Raw genomic sequence first — 19708 nt, 5'->3', positions numbered from 1 at the left:
CCATCTGTAATCAACTGGACATCCCCTTTTAGAAGGGTCACAAGGAAGAGACAAGCCAGTTAGGGTGCAGTATAGCACTGATGAGACACACAACTTTCCTGTAGTTCTATAGCAATAGTAAGAGTGTAAGGGAAGGTGGGGGAGTAGGGGGAACCAATAACAATGACTGATGTACAACCCTCTTCCAGGGAAACGGCAACAGAAAAGTGGGTAAAAGGGAGACAGTGGTCAGTGTAAGACATGAAAAAAATAATAATTTATAAATTATTAAGGGTTCAGGAGGGAGAGAGGGCTGGGGGAGGGAGGGGAAGAAAATGAGGTGCTGATGCCAAGGGATTAAGTAGAAACAAAATGTTTTTTAAATGATGATGGCAACATATGCACAAATGTTCTTGACATGTTCTCCGCCTCACCTCACCTCAGCCCACGCCGTGCTGGCTGGTTAGATCATGGCTATCCAGGAGCAAATATAGCAAAACCTGAAGAACTCAGTGTTCACAATAACACTTCAAGCCAGAGTGATGACTTCCAACAGGCTTGGGACTGCCAGATCCAGTCTACTTGTGGTGCCTTCCTCTTCCTGCGCGCCCATGCTAGTGGACACAGAGAATCTTCCAAGGCCTTCTGCAGCAGACCAACACGACAGGAAATGACTCCCTGATGCCAGTGACTGCTGTCAACATGGTGGAAACCAGTGGAACACAAGGGCCATGCCCCCACCCCAGACTGCATACAGAAACTACACTGACTTTGTCCATGAGCACAATGTGAAGAACACTGGAGCTCATCATGATGCTCAGTTCCCTGGCCATTCAGCTATGACCGAGATATGAGTGTTAAGCCTTTTGGGCACTGGGGCTCTTTCTGTCATGCAAGATGATGGTGTACATTTTCTAGAGTTTACAGGGTGTTGATCACATTCGGAAAATCTGGGAGAAGGTATTTTATGTTCACTAGTTATGTAGTTATGCTTATAATTTATCTCGAGAGGGAAAGGGGTCTAAAATGCTATATTCCATATAATGACAAATGATTTTTATGTTGAGAATTGTCTGTATATCATTATAGTGTTGGAAAAACTCTTCACGATTTCAACATGTTTCACACATTACTTAGAAGCTGGCTCAGGAGAAAGTTTGTGCTTGTGAATAAGCTACCCATTGTCACCCTCACACAATGTCGCACTAAATAGATGGACAATCAAAGAATCTAACACAGCAAAGGATAAAAGCATGTTCAAGGAAGTGTCCAGGTGTTGTGCATCAGCTTTTGTGCCATTTTTATAAAACGATTATACCTTCTGACAAAGTGGGAGGGCTTGCTCTACCTGATTTTAGCACGTACTATGTGACCACAGTAGATAAAACAGTGTGGTACTGGCATAATGACAGATATTCAGACCAATGAAAAAGAGCTGAAGACCCAAAAATAAAAACATCAGCATACAGGCAACTGATCTTTGATAAGGGCCCAAAAAATATTAAATTGGAAGCAGATGTCATCTTCAATAAATGGGGCTGGAAAAAATGGATATCTATCTGCAGAAAAAGGAAGCAAGACCCTTACCTCATTCCATGCACAAGAATAAACTCAAGGTGGATCCCAGACCTTGAGATAAAACTTCAAACAGTTAGGGCCATTAATGAAGGACTTGGGACAAACCTGAGAACCTTGGCACAGGAATACATAGGCTATCAGAAATAGGGAAGGACACAGAGGAGTCACAAATAAACAAGTGGGATATACTGAAGATAAGAAGACACCTGTGTACATCAAAAGAATTCACCAAGAGAGTAATAAGAGAGTCCACCAACTGGGAAAACATCTTTACCAATGACATATCAGACAAAGGCCTTATTACTAAAATCTACGATACTTTGCAAGCTTACAGTAAGAGAAAAATTGCGCACGTATGAGGTGGGCAAAGGACCTAAGCAGAAGTTTCACAGAATCTGAAATCCGAATGGCCAATAAACATATGAGAAAATGTTCCCAATCATTAGCCATAAGAGAAATGCAAATCAAAACAACTATGAGATACCACCTAACACCCTCCAAGATAGCCCAATTCAAAAAATCAGAAAGCAACAACTGTTGGAGGGGCTGTGGTGATAGGAACTCTCATCCACTGCTGGTGGACCTGTAGGTATGTAGAGCCACTATGGAAATAGATTTGGCAATTTCTAAAACAAATGGAAATTGAGTTACCATATGACCCAGCAATCCCCCTACTGGTCATATACCTAGAAGAGTCAAGAAACAAACTAGGGCCAGACATCTGTGCTCCAATGTTCATTGTGGCACAGTTCACAATCTCAAGGAGTTGGAAACAACCCAAATTTCCATCAGCAGACAAATGGATTAAAAAACTGTGGTACATACATACAATGGAGTACTATGCATTGCTGAAAAGCAGTGATGAACACATGAAGCATATCTTGCCACATGGGAAGAACTGGAGGAAATTATGCTAAGTGAAGTAAGCCAAGCACAAAAGAACAAGTATAACATGAGTCCACTGAGGCAAGTTTATATATGTGTGTGTGTGTGTGTGTGTGTGTGTGTGTGTGTGTATGAGAGAACAGAAAGGTAAGTGCAAAAGGGGCACAGGGAAAAAGCTACTGTATACAAGCACTCCAGGGATGAGGTCCAGGTAGTATAGCAGGGACCAGACAAAATCCAGGGGTAGATATGGTAGCCAACTAAAAAGTGGGTAGAGGGAGGAAAGGGGAAAGAAATAAAAAGGTGTGTGATGGGGTAATAGGGCACTGACCCACCCAAGGTGGAGGGTATTGTTTGTGTGTTCACAGGGAAAGAGGGACCAGATATAAAGCCAGTGCCAGACGAATGCGGTGTGCCGGCAAGGAGTGGGGGGTCAGTGGAGGGGCCTGAGGGCTCGGCCCCCATACCAGCTACATGGACAACTGCCCCTCCCCCAGAAGAATTTACTTGAGAGGACAGCACTGAAGCTGCAGCTAGGGGAAAGGGGCATGTCTGATCAGAGCAAATGGGAGCAAATAAAGGGAGAGGAAGAGAGAGTGGAGCACATCCTGGCCCATCAGGCCTGGAGGACAATATCCCCGCTCTGAACAGCCAATGGTCAGGGTGGACAATATGGCTGATCCCACTACGAGATACACCGTCCCTTGATAGGCCCAGGGCCCTAAGGGGGACAACACTGGCGACTCAATGTCAGGACTGGCCCAGACTGACCCTATGACACCGAGGCAAACCACTAAAGATGTGAGGCAGATCAACCGTGGGAGCAGAGCAGGGAGCCCCTGAGGGAGTACAAAGGACAGACTCTGGAGCCAAAGCATGGTACCCCATGGGACCTGACTGAAGGACACGCCTAGAGATAAAAAAAAAAATCAGACCTTGAGCTATTTACAGGTTTTTCTTTCTTTTTAAATTTTTTTCTTTTAATTAATTTATTCTATGGGTTAAAAAAAACTATTATACCTTCTCTTCACCTAAGTGCCTAAGGTTTTGTAATATTAATTAATTTCTAAAACCTTCACTTTTTAATAAAGTATTGTAAATTGCCCTAAGGCCTAAAAATCACAATGATATGATGTAGAGAGAGGTTATTGTTGAATGTTTGTTCAAATTGGAAAATTTATTTACTTTCCTTTTCCCTTTACTCTTTCATCTCATGGACCTGGTTTCCACAGCCTCATAATTTGGCCTTAAACAACCTTTAAAATAAAATTCTAAAGCCAAGAAAAAATGTGCTCGACACATGGATATATGTATGGATTGTTGTAAGAGCTGTAAGAGACCCCACAGGGAAAAAAGAGGAAAAATAATTTTTTAAGTAAAAATTATATAGGTTTAACTCTAGAAATGTATATATTAAACATAAAGATAGGTGATTTGTCTATGTGTGTGTATATACATATATTTGTAAATACAACAAGGAAGCAGATGGACTTTGGACCTCTACTTAAATCTTACATCAGTACAAGATCGATTTGTTCAGATAATGTGGCTTTATGATACTCACCATCCCTACAAGATCACTGAAGACAAATGGGTGCACCAGCAAATGTGGTAAAGAAAGCTGATGGTGCCTGGCAATAAAAAGATATAGCATCTGGGATCTTAAAGACTTGAAGTTAAACAAGCAGCCATCCAGCGGGGAAGCAACAAAGCCCACATGGAAGAAGTACACCAACCTGTGTGATCATGAGGTGTGACAAGAATAGCTATGAGAAATTCAAAAACCAAAAGATATAGCATCTGGGATCTTAAAGGCTTTAAAGTAAACAAGCGGCCATCTAGCTCAGAAGCAACAAAGCCCACATGGAAGAAACACACCAGCCTGTGCGATCACGAGGTGCCGAAAAAATCAGGTATCAGGCATGACCAGAACAAAAAATCTTATCATTGGGAATGAGATGGGGAGTGCAGAGTAGAGACCCATTTGTAGACCACTGGACATCCCCTTATAGAAGGGTCTCCGGGAGGAGACGAGCCAGTCAGGATGCGATATAGCAACAATGAAAAATACAGCTTTCCTCTAGTTCCTAAATGCCTCCTTCCCCACAAACCCCCACTATCATGATCCCAATTCTACCTTACAAATATGGCTAGACCAGAGGTTGTACATTGGTATAGATAGGAACGGGAAACACAGGGAATCCAGGGAGGATGATCCCTTCAGGACCAGTGGTGTGAGTGGCAATACTGGGAAGGTAGGTGGACTGGAAAGGGGGAACCAATTATAAGGATCTACATATAACCTCCTCCCTGGGGGACAGACAACAGAAAAGTGGGTAAAGGAAGATGTTGGACAGAGCAAGATATGACAAAATAATAATTTACAGATTATCAAGGGTTCATGAGGGAGGAGGGAGCGGGGAGGGAAAAAATGAGGAGCTGATGCCAGGGGCTTAGGTGGAGAGCGAATGTTTTGAGAATGATGAGGGCAATGAATGTACAAATGTGCTTTACACAACTAATGTATGTATGGATTGTGATGAGTTGTATGAACTCCTAATAAAATGATAAAAAAAAGAAATTCAAAAACAAGCAGTCAGATTGACATGAAGGAGTATAGACTAAGTGGAGACCTAAAACCCAGCTGTAAGATAAGGGGACAGCCAGCCCCTCACAGAAGAGCCACATGTAAGGAATGATATATCCAGGGTGCAGTATAGTACTGATGTAATATACAAATATCCTCTAGTTAATATTTCCTCCTCTTACTATCATGATCTTTCTTTCACCTCATTAATTTGGATAATTAAGGTTGTTTGATGCATGAAATCCAAGATCGAGAATCCCTTCAAACAGTAATGGGACTAAGGAGAGTACTGACTCCCTGAGGGTACAGGAAGAAAGGTGGGGGGTGGGGAATCAATAGCAATGATGACTGTATAAACTCCACTCCGGAACGCATGACAGAATTGTAGAACAGACACATTGGATTGTGTAAGATATGGCAAATAATAAAAATATAATAAGGGTTCCTGGGAGTAGGGTAGAAGAGGGAGGAGATAAAGGGGAGCTGATATCAGAGTTCAAGAAGAAAATGTTTTGAAAATGATAGTGGCAACAACTCTACAATTAGGCTTGATCTAATTGAATTACGAATTCTTATAATATCTATGAGTTCCCAATGATTTTTTAAAAAGAAAATAATTAACTGGTTTCATCCCATCATGAATTGGCTTTGGGCCAGTCTTGTAACCTGTCCTAAATTTATTCATCTGTAAAAAAGAGATAATAATAATACCTACTCTGTTGGATTATTGTGGCATCACTGCAGTGGTGATACTGCCTGGTAAAGATTGGACTAACTGAAAAATTGGCATTTCAAACCTACCAGCTGTTGAAGTTGTCAGTTCTTGTAAAAACTTATAGCCTCAGATACCCTATATAGGATTGCATTTAAGTCTAATTGACTTGATGACAGGTAATTTTACATAATGCAAATGGTTAAGACATTTAGCTGCTAACCCAAAGGTTGGAGGTTTGAATCCACCCAGCGGCACCTTCAACAAAAGGCCTGATGACGTTTCTGAAAAATCAGTCACTGAAAATTCTGTGGAGCTGAGTTCTCCTGACACCCCTGGGGTTGCCCTGAGTCAGTCTGGAAGCAACTCTGCAGCAACAGGTAATAATGGTTAAGATGAGTTGTCGCAGCAGGGACGAGGTGCGAATTCTTAATCACAGGTTCTACAAAGCATCCTGGATAGAATTCTGAGTGTGTGCCAATTGGGATGGGAAGATTTATTGCATTATTCAGTTTTAATAACCTCACACAAACTCTCATTTCTTTTCCTGCAGGCAACAAACCAGCATTACCACTAATCGTACTTATGACTTTATGACCGTATGAAGTCACAGATATTTCCATAGGCTATTTAGAAGAGAGGCATCGACAAAGAAGACCCCTTACAAGATTGATGGGCACGGTGGCTGCAACAATGGACTCAAACATAGCACAATTGTGGGTATGGCGCAGGGCAGGGAGGTGTTCTTTCCGTTGTGCACAGTCACTAGACTTAAAACCGACTCGACGGCACCTAACATTTAGCTGTTGCAAGTATCTTGAATTATCATTTCATCTGTTTTTCACATCATTATCAAATCTGCCGCAATTGCTTGTAATTGTACCAGCACTTCTAAAGAAGTACTTAAAATAAATAAATAAATCAAGCGAATAACAGCTAGGCTGGGGTGGGTCAGGACGCTTCGTTTTTACCTTTTTCATTCCCCCCCCCCTTCTTTTTCATATAGCACACCTCTCTCAGAATTTTTCCTAGGAGGTACCAAAGCTTGGGGTCCTCCAGAAAGCACCCCCAGCGTAGAGAGATGGGTGCTCTCCAACTGCGCAGCAAAAGCATGGGGCTCTATGAGAGAGCTGGTGGGGGAGGGGAGGGGCGCCTCTCGGGCAGCAGGCTTCCCGCTTGGGTCTAAAAACCACTCCGGAGGCGGAAGCTTGGGCTTCTCCAAGCTGAGCGGAGTCTCCCGAGAAATCCGCAGCTACTCCGGCCCACACGCATGTGTCCAAGGATGAAGAGCCCAGGCGCCCCAACCACTGCTGGCTCCAGCTTCCGTTAGTTCACACCGAGGCGGCGGCCTGCCCCGTGGAGTCCTGAACCTCCTCCTGCAGGGAAGCGGCCAGCGCGCGCCTTCGCTCGCTCGCCGAGTTCCCGCAGAGACCGCCCTTCCAGCCCAGCCCCGCCCAGCTGCGCACACACACACACACACACACACACACACACACACGCACCCCACCCCCGACCGAACGCACGTCCAGGGGCCTGGGCCGTCGATCTTTCCATCCGAAAGGTGTGGCGGGCCCCGGCGTCGTGGAGCAGCGGGTTCGATGCCCAGGATGGAAGAGCAGGACCGGGCGCGCCGCCGCAGTCCTGGCGCAGCGCACGCTCTGGTCGCCCCTGGCCAGACCAGGCCGGAGCCCACAGTGCACTCCAGCTGCCCCCCGCCGCCTGCCTGGGCCCTGCACCTGAGGGGGATGTAGGGGGGACCTGACCAGGAGAACCCGCTCCGCCGCGCCGCCTCCGCAGGTCGCCCGCGCGGGTGCGCAGGGCCAGGACAGGAGGCGCGCCGCCCGCCGCGCTACGCACCTAGTCGCCGGTGGGTCCCACATGGCCGGGGTCGGGCCCGTGGCCGCCGAGGGATCTGCTTCCCGCGGGCGGCCGGGCAGCGGGGAAGCCCGAGACCCACCGAGCGCGGCGCGGCAGCCGGAACCGCGGGCCGGGGTGGCTCGGAGCAGCAGCGGCGCGCGCGCGCAAGCAGGGGCCCAGCGCTCCCCGGGGCTTGGCTCCGGGCCGTGCCGAGCAGGGGCGGGGGCTCGGGGACCCCAGCAGGCGTCTCCGGGGCTGCGTGCAGCCGCAGACCTATTCCAAGTTTCCACGTAGTTGCCAGAGGCCGAGCAGCGTCACGTGCCCGTCGCCGCGGGGCGGGCGGGGGGCGTCGGGCCCGGGGTTCACCAAAGGGCCTTTGGAGGGCTCCCGGCGTGCCTGCGAGCGAGCGGTTAGCGCGCGGCGGACCTCGGGCCGCGCCGCGCCGCAGGTAGCGCCTGAGCGCACAGGTACCTTCAGCCTTCGAGAGCTGGTGCCGCCACGGGGGATGGGGGTAACTGAGGAAATGATGGTCGGACGGCCTTGGCCCACCCCCATCCAGCGCCCACTCCGCTCGTCGGGTGAAGGAGACCCGACGATCCAGACTGTCCCCAACCCGCAGGCCCCCAACCCTCACCTCAGGCCAGTCACTGGGCGCCGTCGAGTACTTACTCGTGGGCCTCTGCTCCTTTCCCGCCACGCGTGGGTCTCGAGAGCGAGGCCCTCGATTTCCTCACGGTCACGGGGATGCTCATGGCGCGTGGAGGTGAGGGCACCGCTCTCCACACACGGGGGCGTGGGGGGCAGTCAAGGAACAAAAGACGAAGGTTCGGTCCCGCTCCTCTCTGCCTGGAAAGAAAAGGATGGCTGGAGGAGCTAGAGGAGGTGGAGGACGGCGCGCCCGCCCTCGCGCCCGCTCTGGTTCGAGGCGGAAGACGCTGTGAGCTGTCACCCACCCCTCACGTGAGGCCCGCTCTGCCCCGGTGAGAGGGGGATTACTTTTCCACACGTCAGCGCCTCGCCCAGCGAATCAGAGCGCTAGTTTCCGGAGCAGCCTTTGGCCAACACCGCCTCCTAGTGGTCCTCGGCTGCTCCGGGGGAACCACTGCTCGGCTGGGGCCGCGGATGCTCGCTGGGAAAGCAGCGAAAGCACGGGGCTGTTTCCCAGGCGACAGGGAGGGTCCAGAGATGCGTGGGCGCCCTAAGACGTGCAACCCATGCACGAGTCATCCTGATTCTAGAACTAGTCTGTTAGTTAAGTTCGCCAGCTCCTCCTTTCTGGAGTTTTACCTCTTCCCATTTGTTCTGCGCATTCATGTCCCGAAAGCTTCGTTTTGCATTACTAACCAGTTCAAAAGTCTTCAGTGGCTCCCTCGTGCCCGAGACCTGGTATCGCGACCGAGACCAGGTATCGGGTTTATCCTTTATTTCCCGTCTTGGCCTCCTCGGTATACTCTATATTCCACTGATTCTCGTTGTAATTACCTACGGGTCTTGAAAATTCTAATATCTGGCTCCTATTTTCAGAAGCTCTAGTTTAATTATGACAGAGACGTCAGGATTTTTTTTAAGCTACACAGGTAGTATAATGTGCAGAAAATGGATAGCCCACTGCTGTACTCCAAATGATTGGGGGACTGTTGCCCGTTTCCTAGACATCCTTTCAGTTTAAGGAAATTTTGAATATCCTTTCTTCACTGCTTTATCTAACCTTCCTCAATTCTCTCTTTAGAAAGGACTGGTTGCTCTTTAGACCAACTATCCTGGAATTCCCATTTGTCGCCATGCTGGGGTGTATTCACTGTTTCCTGAATCCTGTCAGCTTTTTTGCTCACTTGCGTTGGGAGTTAATTCTCCAATAGACTCCTAAAGAATGAATGACAGGGAGGCAATTTTTTATTTTATTTTTTTAGATTGTACCTTAGAAACTTCACCCTTGACTTAGTTTGGCTGGGTATAGAACTGGAATTGGAAATATTTTTTCTTCAGAATTTTTATGGTGTTACACCAAGGAGCCTAACGCGTCTTCTCTTTCTCCCCTGTGTTTAAAATCACACAAAGATGTGCTTTGATATGAACTCACTCATCCATTCCATTTGGGACTCTTCAAACTTGAAGCCCTTTACCTCTAGGGAATTATTTTGGATTATTTTTATTTTTGCTTTTCTCCCTTTACCCTAGTCTCTCTTTTTGGAAACCCTGCTCTTCAGACATTGAACTTTCAGAACTGGTCCCTGAGTTTCATAGAACTCCCATATTTTCTATTATGTTTGTCTCTTTTGTACCACATTTTAAGGGATTTCCTCAGTTTTGTCTTCCATTTTTTCCTAATGAATTTTTATTTCTGATAGACTTTATTTTTCCAACAGGACTTTTGTATTCCATGTGATTATTACATATAATTGTTCATTTGAATTTTAAACTAGCTGGAAAGTAAGCAGTTTGAACCCAAAGGTTCACCAGAAGGCAAGAAGGCAGGCCTGGACGTCTGTTTCTCAAAGATCACTGCCTTTAAATTGTATGGAGTAGTTCTCCTCTGCAAACATGGGGTCACCATGAGTCAGAATCCACTTATTAGCAATGAATACAACAACAAAATTGAAAAAATAAAAATACAGAAACAAATAAACATAATTACATGTCAGTTGGTTAGTATAACCACACAAAAGTTATTCTACGTGACCTTAAAACACAGTACAAGTATTTTGTTTTCTGGAATACACGCTGGGGAAAAAAACAACTCAAAAAAATCTTAAATTTAACAATATAGTTGTTACTAAGGGACATGGATTCATTATTTTAAAATACTCAAAAATATTATGTGATCACATTTCATTATGTAGTAATGTGAATTAGGTTGAACAAATTATTAATCATGATCTCTACACACCATTTCTCTCTACAAGGAACCAGACACCTAAAAGAATTTGGCTGCTTTCAAGTCTGGAACACAGAAATGTACTAAGTAAGCCTGGGACATTTTATTTTTCCCAAAACAAAGATTAATGGAGTTGTATCAAAAGGATACAGGACCCTAAATGAAAATTATTTTCTGAAATTTTCCTCAAATTAAACAATAGTTTAGCTTAACTAGTAAAACATATCTGCTCCTTTAAGAACTACCAAGAGGTCAAATTGACAAAAATTCCAAAGATTAAATAAAAACCATAGGGGTCTTCTTAATGGGAGTAAACTGCATTGCATGATATGTTAATTATATCTCAATTTTAAATGATGATTTCTTTTAAAAACAGAGTTCAGTGAATTTTGTTAACAGTGGAGGGAAACCCAAGAAAGGAAGAGTAAGAATGGTTGTACAATTCAAAAGTCTGTAATCAGTATTATTAAATAGTACCTGTTAAAAACGTGTAAAATAATAATGTATAAATTATCAAGGGTTCATGAGAGGGGGGAAGCAGGGAGGGGAAAATGAGGTGATGCCAGGGGCTTAGGTGGAGAGCAAATGTTTTGAGAATGCTGAGGGCAATGAATGTACAAATGTGCTCTACACAATTGATGTATGTATGGATTGTGATGGTGTGAGCCCCTAATGATTTTTTTTAAAAAACATGTTTTGCTGAGTATATTCTCAAGAGAAACAACAAAATAAAATTATTAAAAGAGAAGGAGGAAGGAAGGAAGGACAAAAGGAAGGAAGCATGGATAAATAGATGGAGGCAGGGGTCAGCAAACTTTAAAAGGGTTCCCATGGTTTAAACTTGAAAGATTTAAATTTTTAGAAGAAACATTTTTCTAATTCTATCATTCTTTCTGCATTTGTTTACTGAAATTCTTCTACACAAAAGAATTTTAAATCAATTTGGTTGTCTTTTTAAAATGTTTCTTTAGATAAGACAATAGGTATAAATGTTTACATGTCTCCCTTTATTTACCAGTTTTAAAAAGAAAAAGTTATTCTCCCAGTAACCAATAAGGGTTTGGTTTTCTGAGTTTTTAAAATTTTTTTAATGAATTCATGAAATTCTGCTTAGAATAATTCAAAACCAGGCCTACCAAATACATGTACAATAAATATATACCTAAATAGACATTATTTTAATCATTTTTCTTCTGCATGCTGAAATTTCCCATGTTTGAATAGCAAGAAACCATTTGGCCAATGACTATCAATGATAATAAAACTACTGGGTCAGAGGATGGGTCTTGCTGTTTCTCCATGATTCCACTTACCAATCTTCACATCACTAACAAATCCACTGTGTGCTTTCATTGTGAGGCAAGAAAGAACGTGCAACACCTATGAAGAACTCTTACCCCACTCAAAATTGAATCTGTGTCTAATAAAGGTTCTTTAATAGAGGATCTTGACTAAAGATTCAGGGATGATACTGAGAAAATCTGTGAACTTGAACAGGAAAATAATTTTACTAATCTTTAGCTAAAATTGAGAAGCTTTAATTATGAAAGCAAAAAATAAATTTAAGACAGCACCTAAAAACTATTTTGTTCAGATGTACTTCAAAATAGTACTAATTATTAGACGTGTTGCTAAGTCTTGTTATTTGATGTGTTAATAAAGAATAGATATTATGCCACATAAACATTTTTTAAAATACTTTGAGAATTAAATTATATATACAAAACATTATTTTTCTTGAAAAAGAGTCTGGTAACTTTAGCAGACTATTAACAGGGATTCGTGGCACAAAAAAGAGGATAAGAAATCTGGCGCTAGAACTAGCTATCTTTCCACAGGGCCACAGAGGCGAGAAAAACATCTCAAAAGGACACACGGAGGATGCAATCAACCTATTCCACAGTGTGGAAAATTGTACAGGACAAACGCCTTGAGCTTTCCAACGAATAATAAATGGCATCAGCACGGGCAGGAGGAAGAGTACAGGATGAGAGTTTAAGAGGTGCCAAACGCCATATCATCCGAATGCAAATATGCTAGCCTTCTTTGGAGACTGATTCAAACAAATCACTGTCTAGAAAACTGGAACACAGGCTGGGTATGAGAATGACATCTAATTTTCTTGGATATGAGCGTGGGGTGGTGGTTATATTATTTTAAAAGTCTGTTCTATGACAGAGGACACCCTGTGACCAGTGAGATGACACTGAGTCTGTCTTTCCTTTCCAGAAGCCCTGGTGGCGCACGCTGAAGCGCGGGGCTGTGAAAGGCGCCTGGTATGAACCCACTCTGCAGCTCCCTGGGACAAAGACCGCCAACCGGTTTCCGTACAGGTGACAGTCTGGAAACCCAGGAGACAGCTCTACTGTTAACACAGCCCACTGTTTACTTGATGGCAAGTAACAACCACAAATTGGCTTGTAGAGATTCACGTGCAAAAGGGATGGACTAGATCAGTGTTTCCCCACGTCGGGTATACTGCCCCCTGGCGGGTGGTGCAGCTGCACGCACTTCATCATGGATTGTGGACACTCGCACAAAAGGCTTTCATTGCCAGGGGCTCTGAGTTGTGGTGGTGGTGGTTGTTCCTAAAGGGGGGGCAGTGAGCCCAATATATTTGGGAACCTATTCAAGCATGCTCAAACTACTGCCCGCGCGCCACATGCGGCCCGCCAAGGACATTTATCTGCCCCCCCAGGTGGTTTTGCCCCGTTTGTATTTTTACTTCAAAATAAGATACTGCAGTATGCTTAGGAATTTGTTCATAGTTTGTTTTTTGTTTTGTTTTTTAACTATAGTCCGGCCCTCCAACGGGCCTGAGGAACAGTGAGCTGGCCCCTTGTTTAAAAAGTTTGAGGACCCCTGTAACACGATTGGTAAAATACTGCTCACTTTTGAAGCCAGGAAATGGTTCCATACTTCACTCTCTACTTTTGGTCAACTTGGAATATTTCCCATAATGAAGAGTTTTTAAAAAGACTAATGACAGAAACAATAGCCTGGTCTATAACAGGAACAATAACACTGGGGGCTGGGGGTACACTCTCCTTAGAATTATCAAACATTTAAGAATAAAAGAGCACATTACCCCAAGACAGCCAGCCCCTCAGAAGGATTGGGAGAGACTGAGGAGTGGAAAACACACGAAGGGCTGGGGAAGGCGAGGTTATGTTACATTGTGTGGATTGCAATCAGCAAGCTGAAACAAAGTGTGTATGACTTGTTGAAAACGGACTTATTGTTAAGCCTTGACCCAATTAACAGTGAAAAGGTCTGTTGTCATTGTTTAATTCCTTGCTTTAAAGGAAAAAGAAGAAAACGACTGGCAGACTCATAGGGAATTTGACATTTGGAGAAGGAGAGTAAGATTCCTGCTTCTTTGCAGGGTGCGGGCCCTGCTGTCATCACGGTTGTGAGCTGGGTTGTGATCCTCCATCAGCAGGTGGAAACTACCAGCTGCTCTTCAGGAGAAAGATGGAGTTGCTACTCCTAAAGTTACTGTCTCGGAAACGCCCAGAGGCAGTTCTCCCTGCCCTACAGGGTCACCTTGAGTCGGAGTCAATGCCATGGCAGGGAGCTTAGAGTTTTGGGTCAACATACTAGTTGAAAACCTCTGACATCATTCCGTTTGGACTGTTCATATCTAGCAATCTCCTATTGACAGGTAAAAGTTTAGCTGTCTGCGTTACTGTGTGAAGGTAATGGAGGGAAATCAGAGGGATAATTACTCAGTATACACATCCTCAGCTGCTCTGTCTGGTATCTTCCAATCCTGAGATCCTCTATTTTATTCCCTGTAGAAAGTAAAGCCCTGGGGAGGACCAACACCCTAGCAGGGTAGGAGGGTGGGGATGACTAACAATACTTTTAAGGATCCTAAGGCTAATGCCTGGTACTATGCTCCCAAAGGGCCACATTGTCCCAAGTTTCTGAGAACACAGGCATGTTCCCTGAAACACTGGGATACTCAACCTTCTAGATGCACAAATCCCTCCAACGACCATTGCGGAGGGATGTGATGTGGAAATCTCAGTAGGTGAGCTAGGTTCTTCCTCAAACACACCTGTCACCTGAGGACTGAAGACTAAAATTCCCTGGTGTGTGAAGAAGCAGAAGACAGCTATACCAAGAGTACTGAACTGTCAGTAGGCAGACTAACATTTGCTTACTATTACACCACCCTACTTCATGTATCAAGATAGGTGTTATCCTGGCAATCCGGTGTCTCACACTGTCAGTGAATATTTTTTTAAATCATTTTATTGGGGGCTCTTATAGTTCTTATCACAATCGATACATTCATCTTTTATGTCAAGAAAATTTGTACATATGTTGCCAGCATCATTTTCAAAACATTTTCTTTCTACTTGAGCCCTTGGTATCAGCTCATTTCCCCCTCCCTCATGAGCCTTTGATAATGTATGAATTATTTTTTTCATGTCTTACACCCACCGCTGTCTCCCTTCATCCACTCTTCTGTTGTTTGTCCCCTTGGGAGGGGGGTCAGTGAATATTATTGTAAGTTTTGTCTGACCACCAACTTCCATTGTTGGTGTAAACAGTGTACAGTCACTATATGGACTATTTGATAAAGGCTTATCAATAAGGATTTATCCTATACAAGTCCATACTCTCTGTGCTATGGTTTGAAGTTAGGCTACACTTGTTCAATCTCCCTTTCTCAACATTGTTTTAACATTATTAGCATGGGTTACATCAAGGACACTATAAACAGAAGGTCCTTATGCTCCAGGAAGATGATCAATAGATTGTATACACCATCAAGTAACAAGAAAGTCTCTAAGGTGAACCAGAGGCAGATAAAAAACTTAGACTCAGGAATGGATGTGGGCTCACACCTAAGCCTAGCTCGAGTCGAAGAACAATGAGTTATGTGGCATGGCGCTGCTGGATGTGCACCCTCATGGAGGACACACGGAAGATATGGGGCTGTAACAAAGTGTGGTGAAGAAATTAGAGGGTGCCTGGCTATCAGAAAAAATAGTGGCTGGGGTCTAAAAGACTTGTTTTCAAACACGCAGCCATCTTAGTGAGACATCAACTAAGCCTACATGGAAGAAGCCCGCTAACATCTGTGATCTGTGGATGGTAAATTATATAATCCAAATCCAAAGGAGAGAATAATATCAGAGCTTAAATTGTGAGACTCGCCAGGAGTTTACGTGGAGAGCAACTGTTTTGAGAATTATGAGGGTAGCAAATGTACTAATGTGCTTTATACAATTGATGTATGGGTGGATTGTGATAAGAGTTGTATAAGCTCCCAATAAAATGATTTTTTTTAATTGTGAAACTCTGGTGTGCAGAGGCTACAAATAACCAAAGGCCCAAATATATTTGCACAATCTCCGTAGGGAATACACCTCCAGTGATTTCCCTCACTGTAATTAAGGGATGGGAATAACCTGGTGATGGAACAGAGTATTATGGAGACGAATGTAGTAAACTAAAATGATAAATCTGACTTGAATGATTAAAACATTCTCATCTGATCTCCCTTTTAATGCACTGTGTTCTTGATCTAGTTTTCAATAGTTTCTGTGTGTGTGCATGTGTGTGCGTTTTCATATTGGGATTCACTTCTGTTGTATTTTGTCACTGTAGGTAGCCTTCTTGATTCTCTGAAAGCAAAATAAGAATAATAAAGTCCTTTTTGGTTGTTGGGAAAGTGGCCAACTTTGCTACGTTGAGGTGGTGATGTGGCGTACCTTCGAGTGGATTCCACTGACAGCAGAATGGATGGCAGCACAGGAGGTAGGTAGGACGGAGGAGAACTCCCCACAGGCTCCCCTAGGCTGTGACGATAAGGAAAGCTGTCTGTAGCATCTGCCTACTGCAGGGTGGCTGGTGGGTTCCCAGCACCAACCTTTCCATTAGCATTTCAACCCTTAACCATGAAACCACCCAGTTCTTTGAGTTGGGGTATAGTCTTCTTTTTAAGCCCCTCCCCCTTTACAATCTTACTTCCAGAAATAACTGTGACCATTGGGTTTCCTGTGGCTTTCCCTACTTCCAGCTTGCTATCAGGTCTCTAAGTCTACTAGATCATTAGATCCTTCTTACAGCTTCTCAGTTTTCAAGAGATTTTTCATATGATCATTTATTCTCCCTATCTATGTGCCCCTATTTTGTAATCCCCTTAATGTAGTGGGATTTCAGGAGTGAGAGAAAGCACATGCTTATGTTCAATCTACTACTATGCCCCTGACCCCCCAAATAATTTTTTGACTGAAAGGCTTGTCTTTTGAAGGTAGTGCCTAATACTGCTGCTTCGCCCCATGCTGCACTCTCCTGTCTCACCCAGCTATGTTTCACTTCTTTCCTGGGCCTCTGTGACACCAAGCATCCCTCTCAAGACCGTTCATTGTAGAGCCATGTCAGGGGATGCTTTACTTACTCATCTCTAAGGAGGAGCTCTGAAATATCGTGGAAAATGTAACAATGGAGAATGTTGTATTCACCCAACTCGGGAAAATTGATGTAGGTTTGCAAAGACTATTTGGGGAAGTCATTTGGTTGAGGGAGTGGGCAAGAAGGGTGAAGAGCCACCTCAAAAGACAAGTTCACTAGTGATTTCACTCAACTCCTTTCTAAGGAGGATGGATCCTATCAAGCATAGGACTCCCCTTACGCTAAAAGGGCATGCGCGTCATGCCTGGTTCACAGGGAACTGATATTCTAGCAGGGTCCTCCTCCTCCTCCTCTGTCCACGTGCAGTCTCTCCTCTGTGGGCATGTTGAGCATGGCATTAAAGAACACAGAGCAAGTTCAACAGAACTGCGACTACATCCTAGGTAGCTTTGTTAAGCAAAGATCTCAAAATGTGAAGCTATTTCTCCACGCATCGTCCATCTAGGTCTACATACTTCTCAAGGCAGTATTTCCATCTCTCTAGCCTTTCTTCACTCTGGTTACCACCACAGCAAAATGGCAGTTGAGGCATCCTTTACTGAAGAAAGTAGCACATTACCATTCGAGATCAGAAACAAGTCAGGATACATTTCTGCAGTCGGGACTTCTCAGCTGTGCCTGCCGGGATGCTTTCCTTCAGCATTCAGTCCTTTGGCAAAGGCCCCGTAGTTTCCACCCTGCTTGAGTAAATGTTACAAAGCTCTGTAGCTCTTTAGCCAATTAAATGCCCAGAGACAGCTCACAGATCGCTAGGCAAGTCACTCCATGGGTCAGCACACTTAGTTCCACCAGGTGCTGGAGTCACCCCACTTAGTTCCACCAGGTGCTGGAGTCACCCCACGCTGCTACAAACCTCCTGCCTGAAGCATTAGGCCTTCCCTTTCTGTGGAACTGGACGTGGGAAGACCCACACTTCTGGGTCTGCTGTCTCTGCCTTTGCCACTGGTTCTCACCATCCCTTGCTATCTCTCATGTCACCGATGTCTCTCTCCTGAGTCTGCCCGTGGGCGTCGGGTCCAAAGGATGCACTCCACTCCTGGCTCTTCCCTCTTCAGGGGAGTGAGACCCTCCTTTCCTGTCTCTGGGATGACTCATTTTAACCCTAGCACCGTGGTCCTCAACCTTCCTAATGCTGCCACTCTTTAATCCAGTTCCTTGCGTTGTGGTGACCCCCCCACCATAAAATTATTTTTGTTGCTTACTTCATAACTGTAATTTTGTTACTGTTATGACTCAGGTGACCCCACTGAAAGGGTCATTCGACCCCCAAAGGCGTCAAAACCCACAAGTTGAGAACTGCTAGCAGAATAACAAAATTGACCGATCCCCAGGTTAGGATTCAATACCCCACTATCACATGGCATTAGCAGAAAGCTCTTCAGTTCCACTCTTGGGCCACAAGCACCTCCTATTTGCCTGGTCCTACCCACCGATCTGATGGGAGTGAGACTGTAGGGAGAAGGGCCAGATGAAGGAACTCACTGTGCTGCAGCTATGAAAGAAGAGAAGTAGAGGTGTGGAATGAAAACCAATTTGCTCAGTAAATTTTCACGCAAATAACCAGAGAAAGTAAAAGCCAACAGAAAACATAATTATGCATTTTTTAAAGAGGAAGAGTTTATGTAATACCAAATACAAGAACAGGAAGTGCCATTTTTTTCCATCAAACATTTATGAAGCACCATTTTTTTAAGTTTGTATGATACTGTAAATCAATTCAATATGCAGGGTATGAAGTACCCCTATTCTACAGAAATAAAAACTAAAGGAATTAAAAGTTAAGCTTTACAACCAAATGGTAAAAAATACAAAACAGACATATTCAGAATGGCCTTGGCTGTACATTTGGGACCCAACTTGAATCCAATATGGATTCTGCTTTGGAAGAACAACTCGAGGGACAGACCAGCTACAGTTTTCATTTTGTTTTTCATGTCAGCTTTACAAGATCCGAGTCTTACCCTGTGTTAGCATGCTGAGAATACCAGTGATGTGTGTCATGTAGGACACTGGCCTCTCCTGATAACATAGGAAGAAAAGGGCAAGCTATTTACAGTCCAGCCTCCAGAACATAAACAGGCACACTCACCCCACAGAGGTCAGACACGCTCAGAAACCTACGTGCAAACATTCATGCAGCTACTTCCTTCTCTCAGACAACAACAATCCAAGGTCGGGAAGCTGCCTTGGCTCCCCTTCACTTTGATTGAGCCTGACTGTTCCTACCAGAGCTCACTGATCGCCCCCACCCCCACTTACCCCCACCCCCATCCTCTGCCCCCAACCAGGGCTGCCCTCTCAGCTTTCCAGCCAGCCCTGAGAGAGGCAGATAGATAATCAGTAGTCAGCTTATTCATGCTCCCAAGCACAGCAAACAAACTAAACCTGGGGCCTCCATACCCTTAGAAGAGAGTGGTTCTTAATCATGGGGGGGGATTTGGCCATGTCAGGAGACATTTCTGATGGTCAGGACTGGGGATGAGAGGTAGGAGGGGCCAAGGAGGAGATGCGGGCATGTCGTGGCATGCATGCCCTTAGTAGAGGAGGGGCTGCTGCTTAACATCCTGCAGTGCACGGATGCGCCTCTGTCCTATCTGGTGCGAACCATGAGGTGCAGAGTCTGCCTTGGAATAAGCAATGGGCAGGGCAACTCTGTTTTGTTCTGACCTTAGGTGGTTCCTCTGCTGCCGTCCAGCCAAGTGTGACTCGTGCTGAGCCCACGTGGGTCACAGGAGAACTGCTGCACAGTGTCGTTCATGGTGGGTTTTTCTGAAGTAGAACCCCAGGCTTTCCGCTGAGGTGC

At 44.8% G+C, this 19708-nt stretch overlaps 1 protein-coding gene across 1 annotated transcript in view; it reads right to left on the bottom strand.

The window, feature by feature from the left end:
* Positions 1-7756, bottom strand: part of TRANK1 (tetratricopeptide repeat and ankyrin repeat containing 1) — a 115571-nt gene extending 107815 nt beyond the window's left edge. Inside the window, exon 1 of the mRNA XM_075547077.1 lies at positions 7599-7756. Within this exon, the coding sequence (XP_075403192.1) occupies positions 7599-7621 (23 nt within the window). The 5' untranslated portion in view covers positions 7622-7756. The remainder of the gene's footprint in view (positions 1-7598) is intronic.
* Between the last annotated feature and the right edge of the window lie 11952 nt (positions 7757-19708).

The sequence above is a fragment of the Tenrec ecaudatus genome, chromosome 4, assembly GCF_050624435.1.
Source record: "Tenrec ecaudatus isolate mTenEca1 chromosome 4, mTenEca1.hap1, whole genome shotgun sequence".
In the NCBI taxonomy this organism is placed as follows: Eukaryota; Metazoa; Chordata; class Mammalia; order Afrosoricida; family Tenrecidae; genus Tenrec; species Tenrec ecaudatus.
This window is presented reverse-complemented; position numbering and strand designations above follow the sequence as displayed.